Genomic DNA, 14197 nt, shown 5'->3' with positions numbered 1-14197 from the left:
GTCCTATGTTTTTTCCAGAGAGAATGGAGTCACTTTAAGGAGTAAGTAGACATGATTTGGTGTAACTAGAGAGTATATGAGAAACACTGGAAAAGGAGGTGCTTTGTGAACCATTACAGTTCTGTACAGGCTGAATCTCTCTTAAGATTCTTGTTCTTCCATACCTTGTTTATAATCCATGACAGGTGGTAACTACTACTTCTAGAGCATGTAGTACCCTTTTCTTGGTTACAGCCCCAAAGTAACTAACAATTACCTGCTTTTCTTTATAATTCACTTATTATGCAACCCTATGGAAGGATACTGTTGCTCGACAGTTGGTTCATAAATGCTTGCTGTCTTGATGGAATGGCTTATTCTGCCTCTTCAGATACTTAAACTGAGATGAAATCTAAACTGAGATTAAACCTTAACTATCATAAAAAGTCTAGAAACTGCTCAAGCATTTAACCAAACTTACAAATAGAAGTTCCAAATTCCGCTTTAATTTTTGGACTTGGAGGGTGTAAAAAAGGGGAACTTTTAGCCAGAAGCAGATGATGTCTTTTCCCTTTATCTCTTCATCTTTGCTCCTTCTCTATATTTTTTTGCAATGTTATTTTATCCCTTCTCATTCTTCCTTGTACTTTCTCATCTTCCTCTCTTGTGCTCTAAATGTTTTTTCTGTTCTTTGCTTTGCAAATCTGTCTTTGCACTCTCATTATCATACTTTTTCCACACACTGTTGAAATGAGTGTGTTTGTTGTGGTAAGAGAAAGCTATTTTGTGCCTCACTTTGATTTTGAGAAGAGTGGAACTGTTTTGAATAAATGAAAGTGATCTAAAAATCATAATTGATTGTTTCAATTCTGGCTGTAAGTATCATGAGACTTTGTAACAGCAATAATTGGGAATTCGAGGTTGTTGCAGAAAGATGTTAATTACTGGAGCATATTTAACTCTTAGTCCCTATTTTTAGCCAGCAGTCCTAGACTTAGCTGCTGCTGCTTGTGGAAATGAGAAAGCTTTTGAACACTTCTTGAGTTTTCATATTGGTTTGGTATGAAGTTACTTAGTACAGATGTTCCTGTAATTGTGATATATTGGGAATAATTTAATGTGCAGTGGTCCTCAAACCCATACTTCCACCTGTGCACTGTTCTTTTCTCAGAACTGTAGGATAAAACTTTGATGACTACAGACTTTCTGAAGAACATTTTGGGAATTTTAATTTTTAGTTTTTCACTTTTTTAAATCATTACATTTTTGAGTTTGTATTCAAAATTGTTATGAATAGTTAAGTGAGTTTTTAAGGGCCACTGTGAGGCTGGATTGAACAGTATTTGAAGAGTTTTTCATGTAATAAATGAGTTTACATACCATACTATATGGGAAAAATTTTGTGGTTTGGGGTTTTTTTGTTTTTTTTTAAGAATGAAATAAACATGCACATCTGCACTGGGATTATAGAGGGTATTGTTTAAATCAGACTGTGCAGGGATATAGTCTTAATGTATATGACAAGAAAAAAATATAGTAAACTACAAATGAAGCTTGATCTATTTATTGTTTATCATGTAGCTTTTATGTATGCCAGACAGTAAAACTAAGAACAATGCTGCAACTCAAAGTGCCTTGATGTTAAATTTCACTTGACAGTCTGATTCTCAAGCTTGAATAGATGTCTTAGTACCTTTGTGTAGCTGAGGTATCAAGCTTGCTATATTTACAAATTGGAAGCTTTTTATATAGAAAATTTTTTTGAATTGTGTATAAAATCTCCCCATACTAGTAGAATTTTATTGTGGGTTGCTTAGCCCCATTAAAATTTAGCTTTTCTAAATAAATGCGAAAATGTTTTGGTGAGTATGGCACATGCAATTCCAGTTGCTATTGATACCACAATATAAGCTGACTTGGAAGACTAATCCTTTTACAGAATAATGCCTCAAAGTTGCCTGAAGATAGCTGTTTACAGGGATGTTACAACATCAGTCAGTAAAACTGCTGGGAATACCAAGAAGATACTGGAGGATTTTGTGCAACGCCTTTCTTGTGTGTTGGAATGAAACTGAGACTAAAGCTAGTGTTTTAAAGCTAAAGAATAAGTACTGTTGATAATCTCACCTAATTTTAATATTATTTCTTGCACCTGTGAACTATTGCCACATGCTGATGCAGTCATTTCTTACTGGTAGTGCTAACTGTCTTGATCACCTGGGTTTGGATGATACTAAACTCCAGATAATTTTAAGTCGTGGAACTGTACAACTTCAGAACGTGAGACTTTGCCACAGTCTTGAGGTCTTAAGAAATGCAGCTCTAAAAGCAGTACTCCTCTGCAGTGAATGAAGAGACGGGACGCAGCTTGATGCAAGCAAGTTGTCCCTTTATTAGTGATTTTCTTACAATTATATACATTTCTATCTTCTACATATTACACACTGATTGGTTAAATCTTAAACATAAAAAACACTGATTGGTTGACATTTAAGGCACACCGTTAAAGCAATAGGAACTGATTAGTTTACCTTGTCATAGCAACAATTTCTATTCTAAGATTAGGGGGTTTCTTCCTACGTGGCTTTCTTAATTAATAAAGTTCCTTATCGGCACTATCCGTTCTCTTATCTGGCTGTTTGTTCCTCTTTGTCCATCTGGTTGCCATCTCAACTGCAACAGCTCAAGGGTCTGCAGTTAGCTTGCTCCTTTGTTCCCAGGGCTTGTGCCCTACAAGTTCTAACAAGTCTCTGTTCATCAGGCTAACAGTACTTGGACTCTTGTCCTTGAGGCCTTGTCCTGCACTCCTCCCTTCCCTTAACTGTTGGACCTCTTTGAAACAACCTGGTGACAGAAGAAAATTCAAAGCCTTTTTAGCACAGGGATTAATTGAGCTCAAAAATGTCTCAGAAGTTCTGTGTCCCAGTAAGATGAAATCTGTGGGAAAGTAATTATTCGTGAGTGTGATACCTCTTGTGTGAAAATGCCCTGGGTTTGGTCAATACTCTTTAAAATTGGTAAGTGTCTACTTGTATGAACACAGTGAAGGCAGAAAAGGGAGGAGTTTTCAAAGAAAACTTCCTATCTTACTATTTTGTGGCATTTTTAGGTCACGGATTTTCAATCTGCCTCTTTCCTGTGTCTCTTGGCCTTTTGTATTAATAGATGTTTGAGACTGTATTGGCCATGGAATTATAGAAAGTCTGATAAGAAATTTCAATGACACTCACATTGTAAACCCTTTCTCAGGTTATATCATTTCCTGGTAGATGCTTACATTTGAAAAATAGATTGGTTTTCAATGTCATGTGACTGTTAGCCCAGTAAGAGGGTTATAGAGTGGGGGGTAGAATCAGAAAAACTAATTCACAGTGTGACACAAAAATTTCTTCAGTTTATCACGACCACCATTTCCATTAATATTCACTTCAATTTCTATTAGGTGAAAGCATGTTTATCTGTTTAGATAAATAAACTTTAAACCCCCACAAATATAATTGTGTGCAAGGAACCATGAAATCTCATTTGACCAAGACATGATAGCTTTTATCTAAAACTTAAAACTGAAGTACCAGTTTCCATTGTAATTTATTGGAATTATGTAATAATATAATATCTTTTCTATAACTGTATTAATATATTACATTTTCAGTATAAGTCCAGCAGACTCATTTGAATAAGGTTGTAATGTAAAAAATGATCTTTGGAAGAGGGCACTGTAGGAGTCCCAGTCTCTTTCAGTGGCTTTGGACCTGCATAGTTCTACAAATCCAAGCAGAACCTCAGGTTTTCTTTTTCTTACCTTCTTATCCCAGTGACAATGAATAGGCTGTGGTTATAATTGAAGTAAAAAGTATATTATTAAAAAACATTATAGTAATATCATGATGATCTTGCAGTCTTTATTGGTTCTTCATTACATTGTGAGTCTTTTTTGATTTGTGTAGGAGCAGCAGGTCTGATCCTTGTTGAAGTGACAGAATGTTGGTAGTGTGATAATTTTGTGTGAATTTTATATAAATAATATAGGCTACATATTATTATTTATAGATCACACTATCATTACATTTTGTATTTGACTTTTAGACTGAAACTGTTCTGTCTATTTTAACTTAATTTAGAAGGCAGTAATAGGCATATGCCTCCTGGTCCTATAACTGCACAGTTCTTCAGGAAGCCTCCTTACAATTTCTTTCCTGGTAGAATACATCTCATATCCCAGACCACTATTTCATTACCAGAATCTTTATATTTTATGTGTGGTGGAAGAGAGAAATTAATTTTCTAAAATACTCGTTCTTTGTGACTTTGTGACTGAAAAGTTGTAAATGCATTGTGTCTGTGACAACACAGAACACACTATTCGGGTCTGGTGACAGCAAACTCACCTCTTGCTTTCTGTTCATTGAGGCATAGCTACAGTTTGTAACCATTACTGTAACAGGAATTCTGGTACTGTGACCCAGATTTTCTCACCTATGTTGTAAACCTCAGCCTGTTGCTTTCCAATGACTCTGCACACAAGAACATTGGCAAGAGTTTAAGTGCTGGAAACTTAATTTCTTTCACATAGCAACAAAAGATTCAATAGTTATTTTTAAATAGGAAAAGTTTGATTTGCTTCATTAATTTTTTCCTACAGCAGGGGAAGTGTCTGAAGTGTTTAAGCTTTAGGGAAACTGGGATATGATTCATTTATCTATGTGTCTAGTGTTCTAAATGGCACAAGATGCCCTGGTTAGTCTTCAGTTGTTAAAGATCTCCTGTAAGCTCCATACCTTCAGGATCTGCCAGACCCATGGAGGCATTTGTCATACTTGAGGGAGTATAAAATGGCACTAAATACTTATACACAGGCACTTGAAATATTCCCCTACTTTCACATGGCCATCGGGTCATTATTAGATCCCATTGGTCCGTTTACAGTAGCATAAGTCTTTATCACACAACTGGTTATAATGGCAGCCTACCTAAGAAAGTGTGGGTATACTTGGATGGCTGGTTAGTACTTCAAAGGGAGCCATTATTTATGGGGTGGGTGATCAGATTGCTTTATTCTTTGGGTCTTCAACTCCTTTTGACTTATTAAGACAGAAATTTTAACTGGTCCTAATTCAGTTAGTACCTGAAGATCTCTGTGGCAAACTTGATTTTCTGCTTTCTAAGGCCTTTCTCCAGCCAGGCTGTGGAGTATATCAGTTACACTTTAATTTCTCAAATATTTTTGCCATGTGAGATTGTGCTTTTTTCAGACCACTAGCAGGTCTTCATGCCAAGCTTTACCTCTGCTGACATACCTGTATCTTATTCATGGACCTCCTGTTGTGGACAGGATGGATACTTCTGCCAGTGTGTAGTTATTAACAAGTGTGATTGATTGAGGTCTGTTCATCTGTCAGAAACTTGTCAGTTCTCATCTTCTTGCCCTTTTGAACAGTCTTGAGGATAATTTTTGGTTTGGTCTGATAGACCAAAGATAGGTCTATTCTAGTGTTCTGAAATCCATCTGTGAAGCACATGGAAGGATTTAGGTAGGCACCTTCACACACAAGATCAAGATTTAAGATCTTTCTTGGATACATCATTAATCTTTTGAAGTAGGAAACTGTTCTGTGCATTTTCTACCATTTCCCTTTTTCAAGGATACTGTTCATGATATAGCAAGTGGACTGCTGATCTTGGTTGGCTAACGTGGTTTGGTATTGCAGTCAGATTAACTGACTAGTGAATAGTCCCAAAACTCTTTTAAGTTCAAAACTTAGCTTATCCAAGACTCTTTTGAGAGCAGTTCTTAGAAACATTAGTATAGGCTCTGGAAGATGGCTGAAATCATATGCCAAAGATTCTGCTGCAGGAATCAAAAAAGCTATGATTGTATTTCCTCATGCATCTGAGGAGAGAAACTGAATTCTGTAACTTTAAAATCAGTTATACCTAATCTAGGAATACAAACTTTTGAATAGAAGACGGAGTTAAGGCTGGTAGAGTGGGCAAATAGTGTATGTTCATGCTTTGGATTTCAGGGAAGTTTTACTTTGAGTTTGTGGATGTGTGAAGCTCTGTTTAGAGGTAATTGTAGCATTCACATAATATGCTTTACCCTGAATGGAAGGCACATTCTCAACTTTAGTGCCATATTAAACGTAATTTCAAGCAAGATCTCAGTTAAATGTTAGCTCATTTACTTAGTGACTTTAAAAACAGGCTAATGGAACTTGTTATCTGGCAGTTTCTTCATTTAAGCTGTTAATACTTTATGAAGATGGCCCTAAACTATATCTGGAATAACGTAAAAAAGAATTATACATGTTCTTTCATACTAAAATACTCACTTTTCTCTGTATGTCTGGAATAACTTCAAAAAGAATTACACATGTTTTCACACTAAAGTACTCACTTCTCTCCTGGATTAAATAAACAGGTGGGGAATACACAGAGTCCATTTGCAGTTCCTAGCCTGGAATGTTAGTGGTCTCAGTTTTTAATCATTTCCTTCTCCCAGGATTCTGAACTTCTTAGTGATTTTGCAATTTAGAAAAGCTATTAACTACACAATTAAATCATGTGCTACTGCAAACTGTTAAGTGTACTTAATGCAGTTTAACTAAAGACTGTCACTGAAAAGCAATGCCTCTGTTTTGTCCTCCTCCCTTTACCACCTACTGCTTTTGAAAATGTTAGCAGTTCTAGTGATCCTATGACCACAAAGTGAGCCAGATCATTCTACTGATCCTGGTGAAAATAAATTGTGCTTTTAAAAACCAAACAAAATAACAAACTTTGAATGGCATGATTAGTCTTAAATCAACTATGAAACTGCATCCAGGGTGATTGAAAGGACAAGAGAAACCATGGGAACATTTGAATCTATTCCCTGAACTGTCACGCTGTCTCTCCCCTGTCAAAAAGGATGAGAGTACTGGGGTTTTTTTTCTGATAGAGCTGTTATTATGTACTAATTGTCATCAGTTTGAGCTCTAGTTCGAAATCTGGGAAAGTAAAATGTGAGTGCCACCATTATCTGGCATTTCTTCAAGGATGTGTGAAGAAGCATCTCCCACACCTTAACATAGGTGCAATACAGGTACTGAAGACTGGAGAATAAATGCAGGAAATTATCTTTGGAAGCTGGCAGTTGTTGATTCAGAATTAATAGTTAAAAGAGGAAGACTTCCATCTTCCAAAGGCAAGAGTCTTATTTACAGTTCTGTGCCGGCAGTAGAATTACTAGTGTTTGCAGTACTGCTTTCTCCATTATACCCCATTCATACTTTCTTTCCTGGTTGGATTCCAAGATGTAGACCTGGTATAAAGGGCATGCTGTTCTGGTTGCATGACCAACCTGATCTCCTTCTGTGATGAGATGACCCACTTGGTGGATGAGGGAAAGGCTGTGCTTATTGTCTACCTAGACTTTAGTAAAGTCTTTGACACTGTTTCTCACACCATTCTCCTGGAGAAACAGGCTGTTCATGGCTTGGATGGAAGTACTCTGTGCTGGGTAAAAAAACTGGCTGATGGCCAAGCCCAAAGAGTGACAGCGAATGAAGTTAAATTTAGGTGGTGGCTGGTTACAAGTGGTGTTCCACAGGGCTCACTACTGGGGCTAGTCCTGATTAATACCTTTATCAAATGAGCTGGACGAGGGGATCGAGTGCACCCTCAGTAAGCTTGCAGATGGCACCAAGCTGGGCAGCAGCGTTGCTCTGTGGGAGGGCAGGAGGCTCTGCAGAGGGGTCTGGACATGCCGGACCGATGGGCCAAGGGCAGCTGGATGAGGTTCAAGAAGGCTCCGTGCCGGGTCCTGCACCTGGGTCACACCAGCCCCACACAGCGCTACAGGCTGGGGCAGAGCGGCTGGAAAGGGCCTGGTGGGAAAGGGCCTGGGGGTGCTGGTCGGCAGCCGGCTGGGCATGAGCCAGCAGTGTGCCCAGGTGGCCAAGGAGGCCAGCAGCACCCTGGCTTGTGTCAGGAGCAGTGTGGCCAGCAGGGCAAGGGAAGGGACTGTCCCCCTGCACTGGGCACTGGTGAGGCTGCACCTCGAACCCTGTGTTCAGGTTTGGGCCCCTCACTGCAGGAGGGACGTAGAGGGGCTGCAGCGTGTCCAGGGAAGGGCCACGGGGCTGGGGAAGGGTCTGGAGCACAAGTCCTATGACGAGCAGCTGAGGGAACGGGGGCTGTTCAATCTGGAGAAAAGGAGGCTCAGGGGGGACCTTACTGCTCTCTACAGCTGCCTGAGAGGAGATTGTAATGAGGTGGGTGTCAAGTGATAGGATGAGAGGAAATAGCTTCAAATTATGCCAGGGGAGGTTTAGAGTTGGTATTAGAATAATTTTCTTGACCAAGGGGGTGGTGAAGCAATGGAACAGGCTGCCCAGGGAAGTGTTTGAGTCAACATCCCTGGAGGTATTTAAAGGACTTACAGACGTGGCATGTACAGATATGGTTTAGTGATGGACTTGGCAGTGTTAGGTAAAAGGTTGGACTTGATGATCTTAGGAATCTTTTCCAACTTAAATGATTCTGTGTTTTTAAATGTACAGTTGTCTCTTTTTGGCAGTGAGGATAGTCAGCAGTTCAGGTTGAGGCTTTAGTGGTTGAAAGTGGCAGAATTTTTTCACATTTCCTGCTAACTGCTTTCCATGTCTGGGATGATTAATAGAATTTAAAATTCTTTAGAATTTAGGAATTCCACGATTCTTGCATACAGAGAAGCCTGCAGGTTCTTATCTTTCAATATTCTGACTCTTACATAATAATTTACTTTCCTTTCCATGGTAATGTGCAAGTCTTGCAGTATTATATATTCTCTTTGTCTTAGTAAGGTCCTTGTGAGTACAAATTCTGACTAATTAGAACTTCATCAACTTGATTTTAATGAATTTCAGTTCATTAAACTGATTTCCCTTTGTGTCATCATCATCCTTTGTCTGGAAAATAATTATTGCATACCAGATCTCAACAGAATTGAGAGAAGAATAATATTCCGAGATTGCAGTAAAATACATGAGAAAAGACCACATTAATACTTCTGCTGTGGGGGTGTGAAGAAAGTGATTCAATATAAAGACTCTAATGGGATCTAAATTAAAAATATTTTCATAAGAGGCATAAGTTGCTTTATAATTATTTGGAACTCTGCTCCAAATATATTTGTAACCAGCATTTTTTTTGGGGGGGATGGGGGGGGAAGAAATGTGAGAGCTCAAGCTGTTTGGTTTTTTACAACAGTGATTAATGAGTTAGATGCAATTTCTAACTCTATTCCTGTTGAGTTCAATAGTAATGATGTGCATGCCTGTTAGCAGTCAAGGCAGGGACACTGAAGACTGAATCAATGAAGACTGAATTCTCCTCTTCCTGTTAGAGGAAGCTTCTTCAGTGTATGGTTGAGATGCACTGGGATCAGGAATTTTGTTTTTTGAGTTTCCTGTCCTGTAGACAATGGGAGAAATTCCATTACTGGTACTCTCAATTTAGCGTACTGAGTTTTTAGTTTAAAAGGGTGACTGCTAAGAAGTTGTGTAGACAGAGAAGTAAACATACTAAATGACTTTGGTTGATGCTATGTAAGAAATCTTAAGAGCTTGCTAGGGATTCTGTGGGACACTGAGAGCACTGTTGGCATCAAGTAATAAAAATGAGAAGAAATGTGAAGGGAAGGGGGTTTTGTGTCATTTCAAATTGTACTAAACAGAATAAATAATGTGTTTGATTTATTGTCACATCTACCCTCTCTCCCCCTGCCCACCTGCCTCCACTGAAGACACTTTTATGGGGTTGCTCTTTTACTACACGTGAGTTTCAACTAAGGCATGCAACAAAGGTTTGAAGTTACCCTTGCCTAGTTTTCTGAAGACCTATTAAATCAGTCTTTATTTTCATTTCTAGCTATTCTTCCATTCACTTTTGATTTCTTTGCTAGTGCCAGCTAGAATTAAAGATACATTTGTCTCAGAAATAATTATGTCTTTTAAAAAATCAGCAATTGGGTGTATGACTTAATCCTGTTAAAACTGCTGTGTTGAGTTGGATATTGCTTAAAATTGTTGGACAGGGACTTGAGAGACAGACAAGCAGAGCTATTGGTACAGTTGATGTTTGTGGCCAGCCAGTCCGTTGTGAATAACCCCAGCTAGCCACAGTAATGTTCTTTGTCTTAGTTGGATGGTCTGGTAACAAAGCAAGATGGAAGAATTTAGGAGAGCAAGGACACACACTTGGGTATAACAAGTTGCAGAAGTCAGTAGCTGATTTTTTTTAGAAAAAAATTTAATGTTGAGTAGTCTCAGTATTGGTAATCCAGATCACAGTTTCTGGGATCTGACATTCTGTTTTGATCTAATCCTGATGGTTTCTATCTTATTTATCTTTATGTTTGTGGGCTTGTTAATGCTAATTAAATATAAGCATAATGGAACACTTTATAATTTTTATCTACATCAAAATCATAAATTTGTTTTATCATGTTTCTATAATCAGATATATTCCTTTATATTCTTTTATTTAGTCTTCTGCAGTAGAAGAGAGGTCTAATATACTAATATCTCAAACTTGTAATGAATTCTTCCCATGTGTTGTGTTGGTTTTTAAAGTGACGTTATGCTGATAACTCATAACTTTATTTAAATATAACTGAAGGATTTGTATTATCAGAGCAGGCCAAGCTCAGGATACATAACGTTTTTCCCATCTGATTTATTAAGGAAAAAGCTTGTCCCTTCTTTTGAGATTTGGTATTTTCACAGATAGTTTATATATTGCTAGAGGGGGAGGAATGCACATGATTTGTATCAAGTTTTTAAAAAAGAGGGAATTTTAAACAACTGGCTATCTTCAGAGATGTAAGTTTTGGATCATAGGCTTCAAGTCCAAAAAAGGACCAATTTTCATACCTAATCTAGTTCATAGAATGTTAATGAAGACATTTAATTTAGAAGTTCATCTCATTTCAAAGGAAATGTTGAATATATTGATAAGCTATTTTTTGTGTCAGTATGTTTACTGCTTTGAGCAAACTGGGGTAGAAGAGCCAATAGCTACTTTTAAAACCATGTATAGATCTTGCAGGAAATTGTGGTGTTGTATGTTACTTCCTTAATGAATAAAACTGGTTGATTCAAATATTTTATATGTTTCTGTCATTTTGTCTTTTGCTAGGATGATGAGGTGGTGGAAGAATACAATGAAAATAATTTCTATCAATCTGATGAAGAACAGAAAGAAAAGGTTCAGAAAGTGAAAAACACCTATACTATGGACCCAGATCACAGGCTGCTGTTACGAAATACAAAACCCTTGCTTCAAAGCCGAAATGCTGCTGTATGACATTCCTTTTTTATTAAAATGTTAAACTATTAAATATCTTTGCTTCTAGAAAATTTCAAAGTTTGAGAAGTAAGATCTGCACCTCTTTTAAGTACTACAGAGCATTATCACCACTTTTATAGGAGAAGTACAGTGGTTCTTTTTTGAAATCTGCTTAGCTTCTAAGTAAAACACCTGAACCGAGTGTGATATATGCTCCAAATATTAAGGATGAACAAAATACTAGAGAAAACACAAGAACATTTGAATCAAACTGCTATAGCATGTGATAACTATAGCATAGCTAGTTTTTAATGCTGAAGTTCTCAGCAACTAGGATGGCACAAACTGCCAGTTTTGGTGGTAGAAATTCACAAAGGAAATCATAGTTGTTACTGGTTCACAAAGTTGTGTTTTCCTTTGAGTCTCACATGTCAAAAATAGACAGTTGCATGCATAAATTCGTTGTCCATCCAAACAAGATTCTTAGTGTTGATGCCTTAGAGGGTTCTAGGCTAGATATGACATCATGAGTATAACATGCTCTGCGCTATTTCCCTGAGATTTCAGGATACAGGTAAATTTTTAGAATTAGAAAAAAGCATGCTGATGGTGAATCATTGTGATGTTACTCAGATCACAGAACTTTATTTCTTATCTCAGTTTGTCTTGTTAATCAAGTTTAGGTGTCTTTGGGAAAAGAATTCCAGTGATAATGAGTATTCATATCATTGCAAAAAAAGTTATTGCACCATGGTTAGTCACCTCCCAACCAGTCCTTGATAAGCTAAACAGATGAGGTTCTTGTTTCTCACCTGGAATGTATTTCTAGATTCTGATTAATATCTAACTCTTTTCAAAACCACTTATAATCTGCCAGAATATTTTTGAAATAAATTGAAAACAGTTTTACAGTAATAGTTGTGTTACAGCACAGCCTTTTGCTAAAATTACTGTTCAATGTCTATATGGTATTTCCTCATTTCACGCAAAGACAAAGTACGTTTGCCATCGCACTGCACTGAGAACAAGTTCAGTTGCTTATCCTCCACGTTCCATAAATCATTTTTCTTTATATCTGTTAAATATGGTATTGATTCTCACATTTATGATCTTTAACTTTCCGGCATTGAAGTTAACTGAGATGTTTAAGTGCAGTTTGTCAAGTGAAACCATGCTGCTTTGAATTGCTATTACACAATTCTTGTACCATTCACAGAATATATCAGCAATTAAATTTTACTTTCACTTTGACCTTAGATTTTTGTCAGTAATAAAAGAACCCTTTAGTTTATTGCTAAAAATCTTCCAGTTATTTCCTCTTCCCAGATGTTTTTAATTGCTTTTTATTGTTTAATAATAATTTTGGTTTCACTGGTACTAAGTTTTAAGATACCAAGTCAGGTGTCATAACAGTGGCTTTACTTGGAGTCTCCTTTCTATGATTTGCTTTCTTTAGAACAGAAAGTTTACCATGACATTATTGTAGGGTCAGTTGTGACATGACTTAGTCATTAGCAGGAAGTTCATAATCTGTCTTATACTTATGAGAAAACTTGAAAAGAAAAAAAAAATCATGGGTTTTAAGTTGCTTGTATGTCAGTCTTCTGCTTTTTTGCTAGCTGGATTGTTGATACTCAGCCCTGTAGTTTTTACTTTCTGTTGGATTTGAGACTTTAGAAGTTGCCAGTAAAGGTAACAGTCATTTTCTAAATTGGCTAGTAGAATAATGGAATGAAAGATTTTAAGTGGAAACTAAACAATAGGTAATATTGAACCTGTACTTAATAAAAATAAAAGCACAAAATTCGCAAACTTACAGAAGTTTTAAACAATATTTCCGCATTGACTTGTACAGTTCATGTTAGCAATACTTACTAAAAACGATACAAGCATGTTTGCAATTTGAATTACCTACATTTTTTCTCTTTGTCCCTCTTCCTCTGTCTTTCTGTATATTATAGTATACAATGAAAGTTGGGAGGGATGAGAGGTACTTAATTAGCTTTGATTTTAGAAACGAAAGAATCTTTCTTCTGATTTGTTTTCCCTCAATCTGCTTTGTTAATTTCAAATGCATGCACTTGGCTTTCCAAAGAAGAGTGAGCTGGTAGTTCTGTAGGTCTGAAGCAAATGTGATAGATACATACGATGATTTGAAGTTGATGTGCTGGTCTGAATGTTATTCTTTTAGGTGGTAATGGCAGTTGCGCAGCTTTACTGGCATTTGGCGCCAAAATCCGAAGCTGGTATTGTTTCTAAGTCACTGGTGCGTTTGCTCCGTAGTAATAGGTAGGTGAAGTCCGTTCTTTACATTGCTATGTCTACTTTTTTGTGAAAGTTTTTTGTACATACTTGTTTAGCTATAGTTACAAGAATGAAACTATTGCACTGGTACAGAGTTTCATTTTTAAATTGTTCTTTAATATTACTTAACAAATGATGATCATTAAAAGTAATTCTATCATTTTCATTATTACATCCAGTGATCATTCAGTATCGTGTTTCATTCTTAATTATGACTTTCATTCTGAGAAGAATCAGAGCTGCCTAGTTAGCATACAAATAGAGGCTGTACTAACTAGTTTGCTTAGTTTCTTGATTTTTTAAATTATTGGAAGTTACTGGGATTTTAATTATATTGGAGTTCCTTACTGTCTTGCTAAGCACTAAAGAAGTCTTCAGTCCTGCACTTGATATTGAAGACTTCTTGTTGACAGAGAAGCTATGAAACATACTTGTTAAAATGCCACTTGATGCTGCTGAATCCCCTGTTTTTCCTTAATCCTTGGACTGTTTTTAAACAGCAAGTTTGTGTTTCATTCAGGTCACCTAATTTGGACTTTTATAATCTTCCGTGTCACCTTGTCTGCTTTCCTGTGAAGGTTTCACTGGCTACACATTTCATAAG

General features: G+C 36.9%; 1 protein-coding gene across 6 annotated transcripts in view; it reads left to right on the top strand.

The window, feature by feature from the left end:
* AP3B1 (adaptor related protein complex 3 subunit beta 1) overlaps positions 1–14197 on the top strand; it is a 162833-nt gene that overhangs the window by 51670 nt on the left and 96966 nt on the right. For all 6 annotated transcript variants that reach the window (XM_056324410.1, XM_056324407.1, XM_056324409.1 and 3 more), the window contains exons 8-9: positions 11140–11301; positions 13481–13578. In XM_056324410.1, the coding sequence (XP_056180385.1) occupies positions 11140–11301; positions 13481–13578 (260 nt within the window). The remainder of the gene's footprint in view (positions 1–11139; positions 11302–13480; positions 13579–14197) is intronic.

The sequence above is a fragment of the Falco biarmicus genome, chromosome Z (genome assembly GCF_023638135.1).
Source record: "Falco biarmicus isolate bFalBia1 chromosome Z, bFalBia1.pri, whole genome shotgun sequence".
In the NCBI taxonomy this organism is placed as follows: domain Eukaryota; kingdom Metazoa; phylum Chordata; class Aves; order Falconiformes; family Falconidae; genus Falco; species Falco biarmicus.
This window is presented reverse-complemented; position numbering and strand designations above follow the sequence as displayed.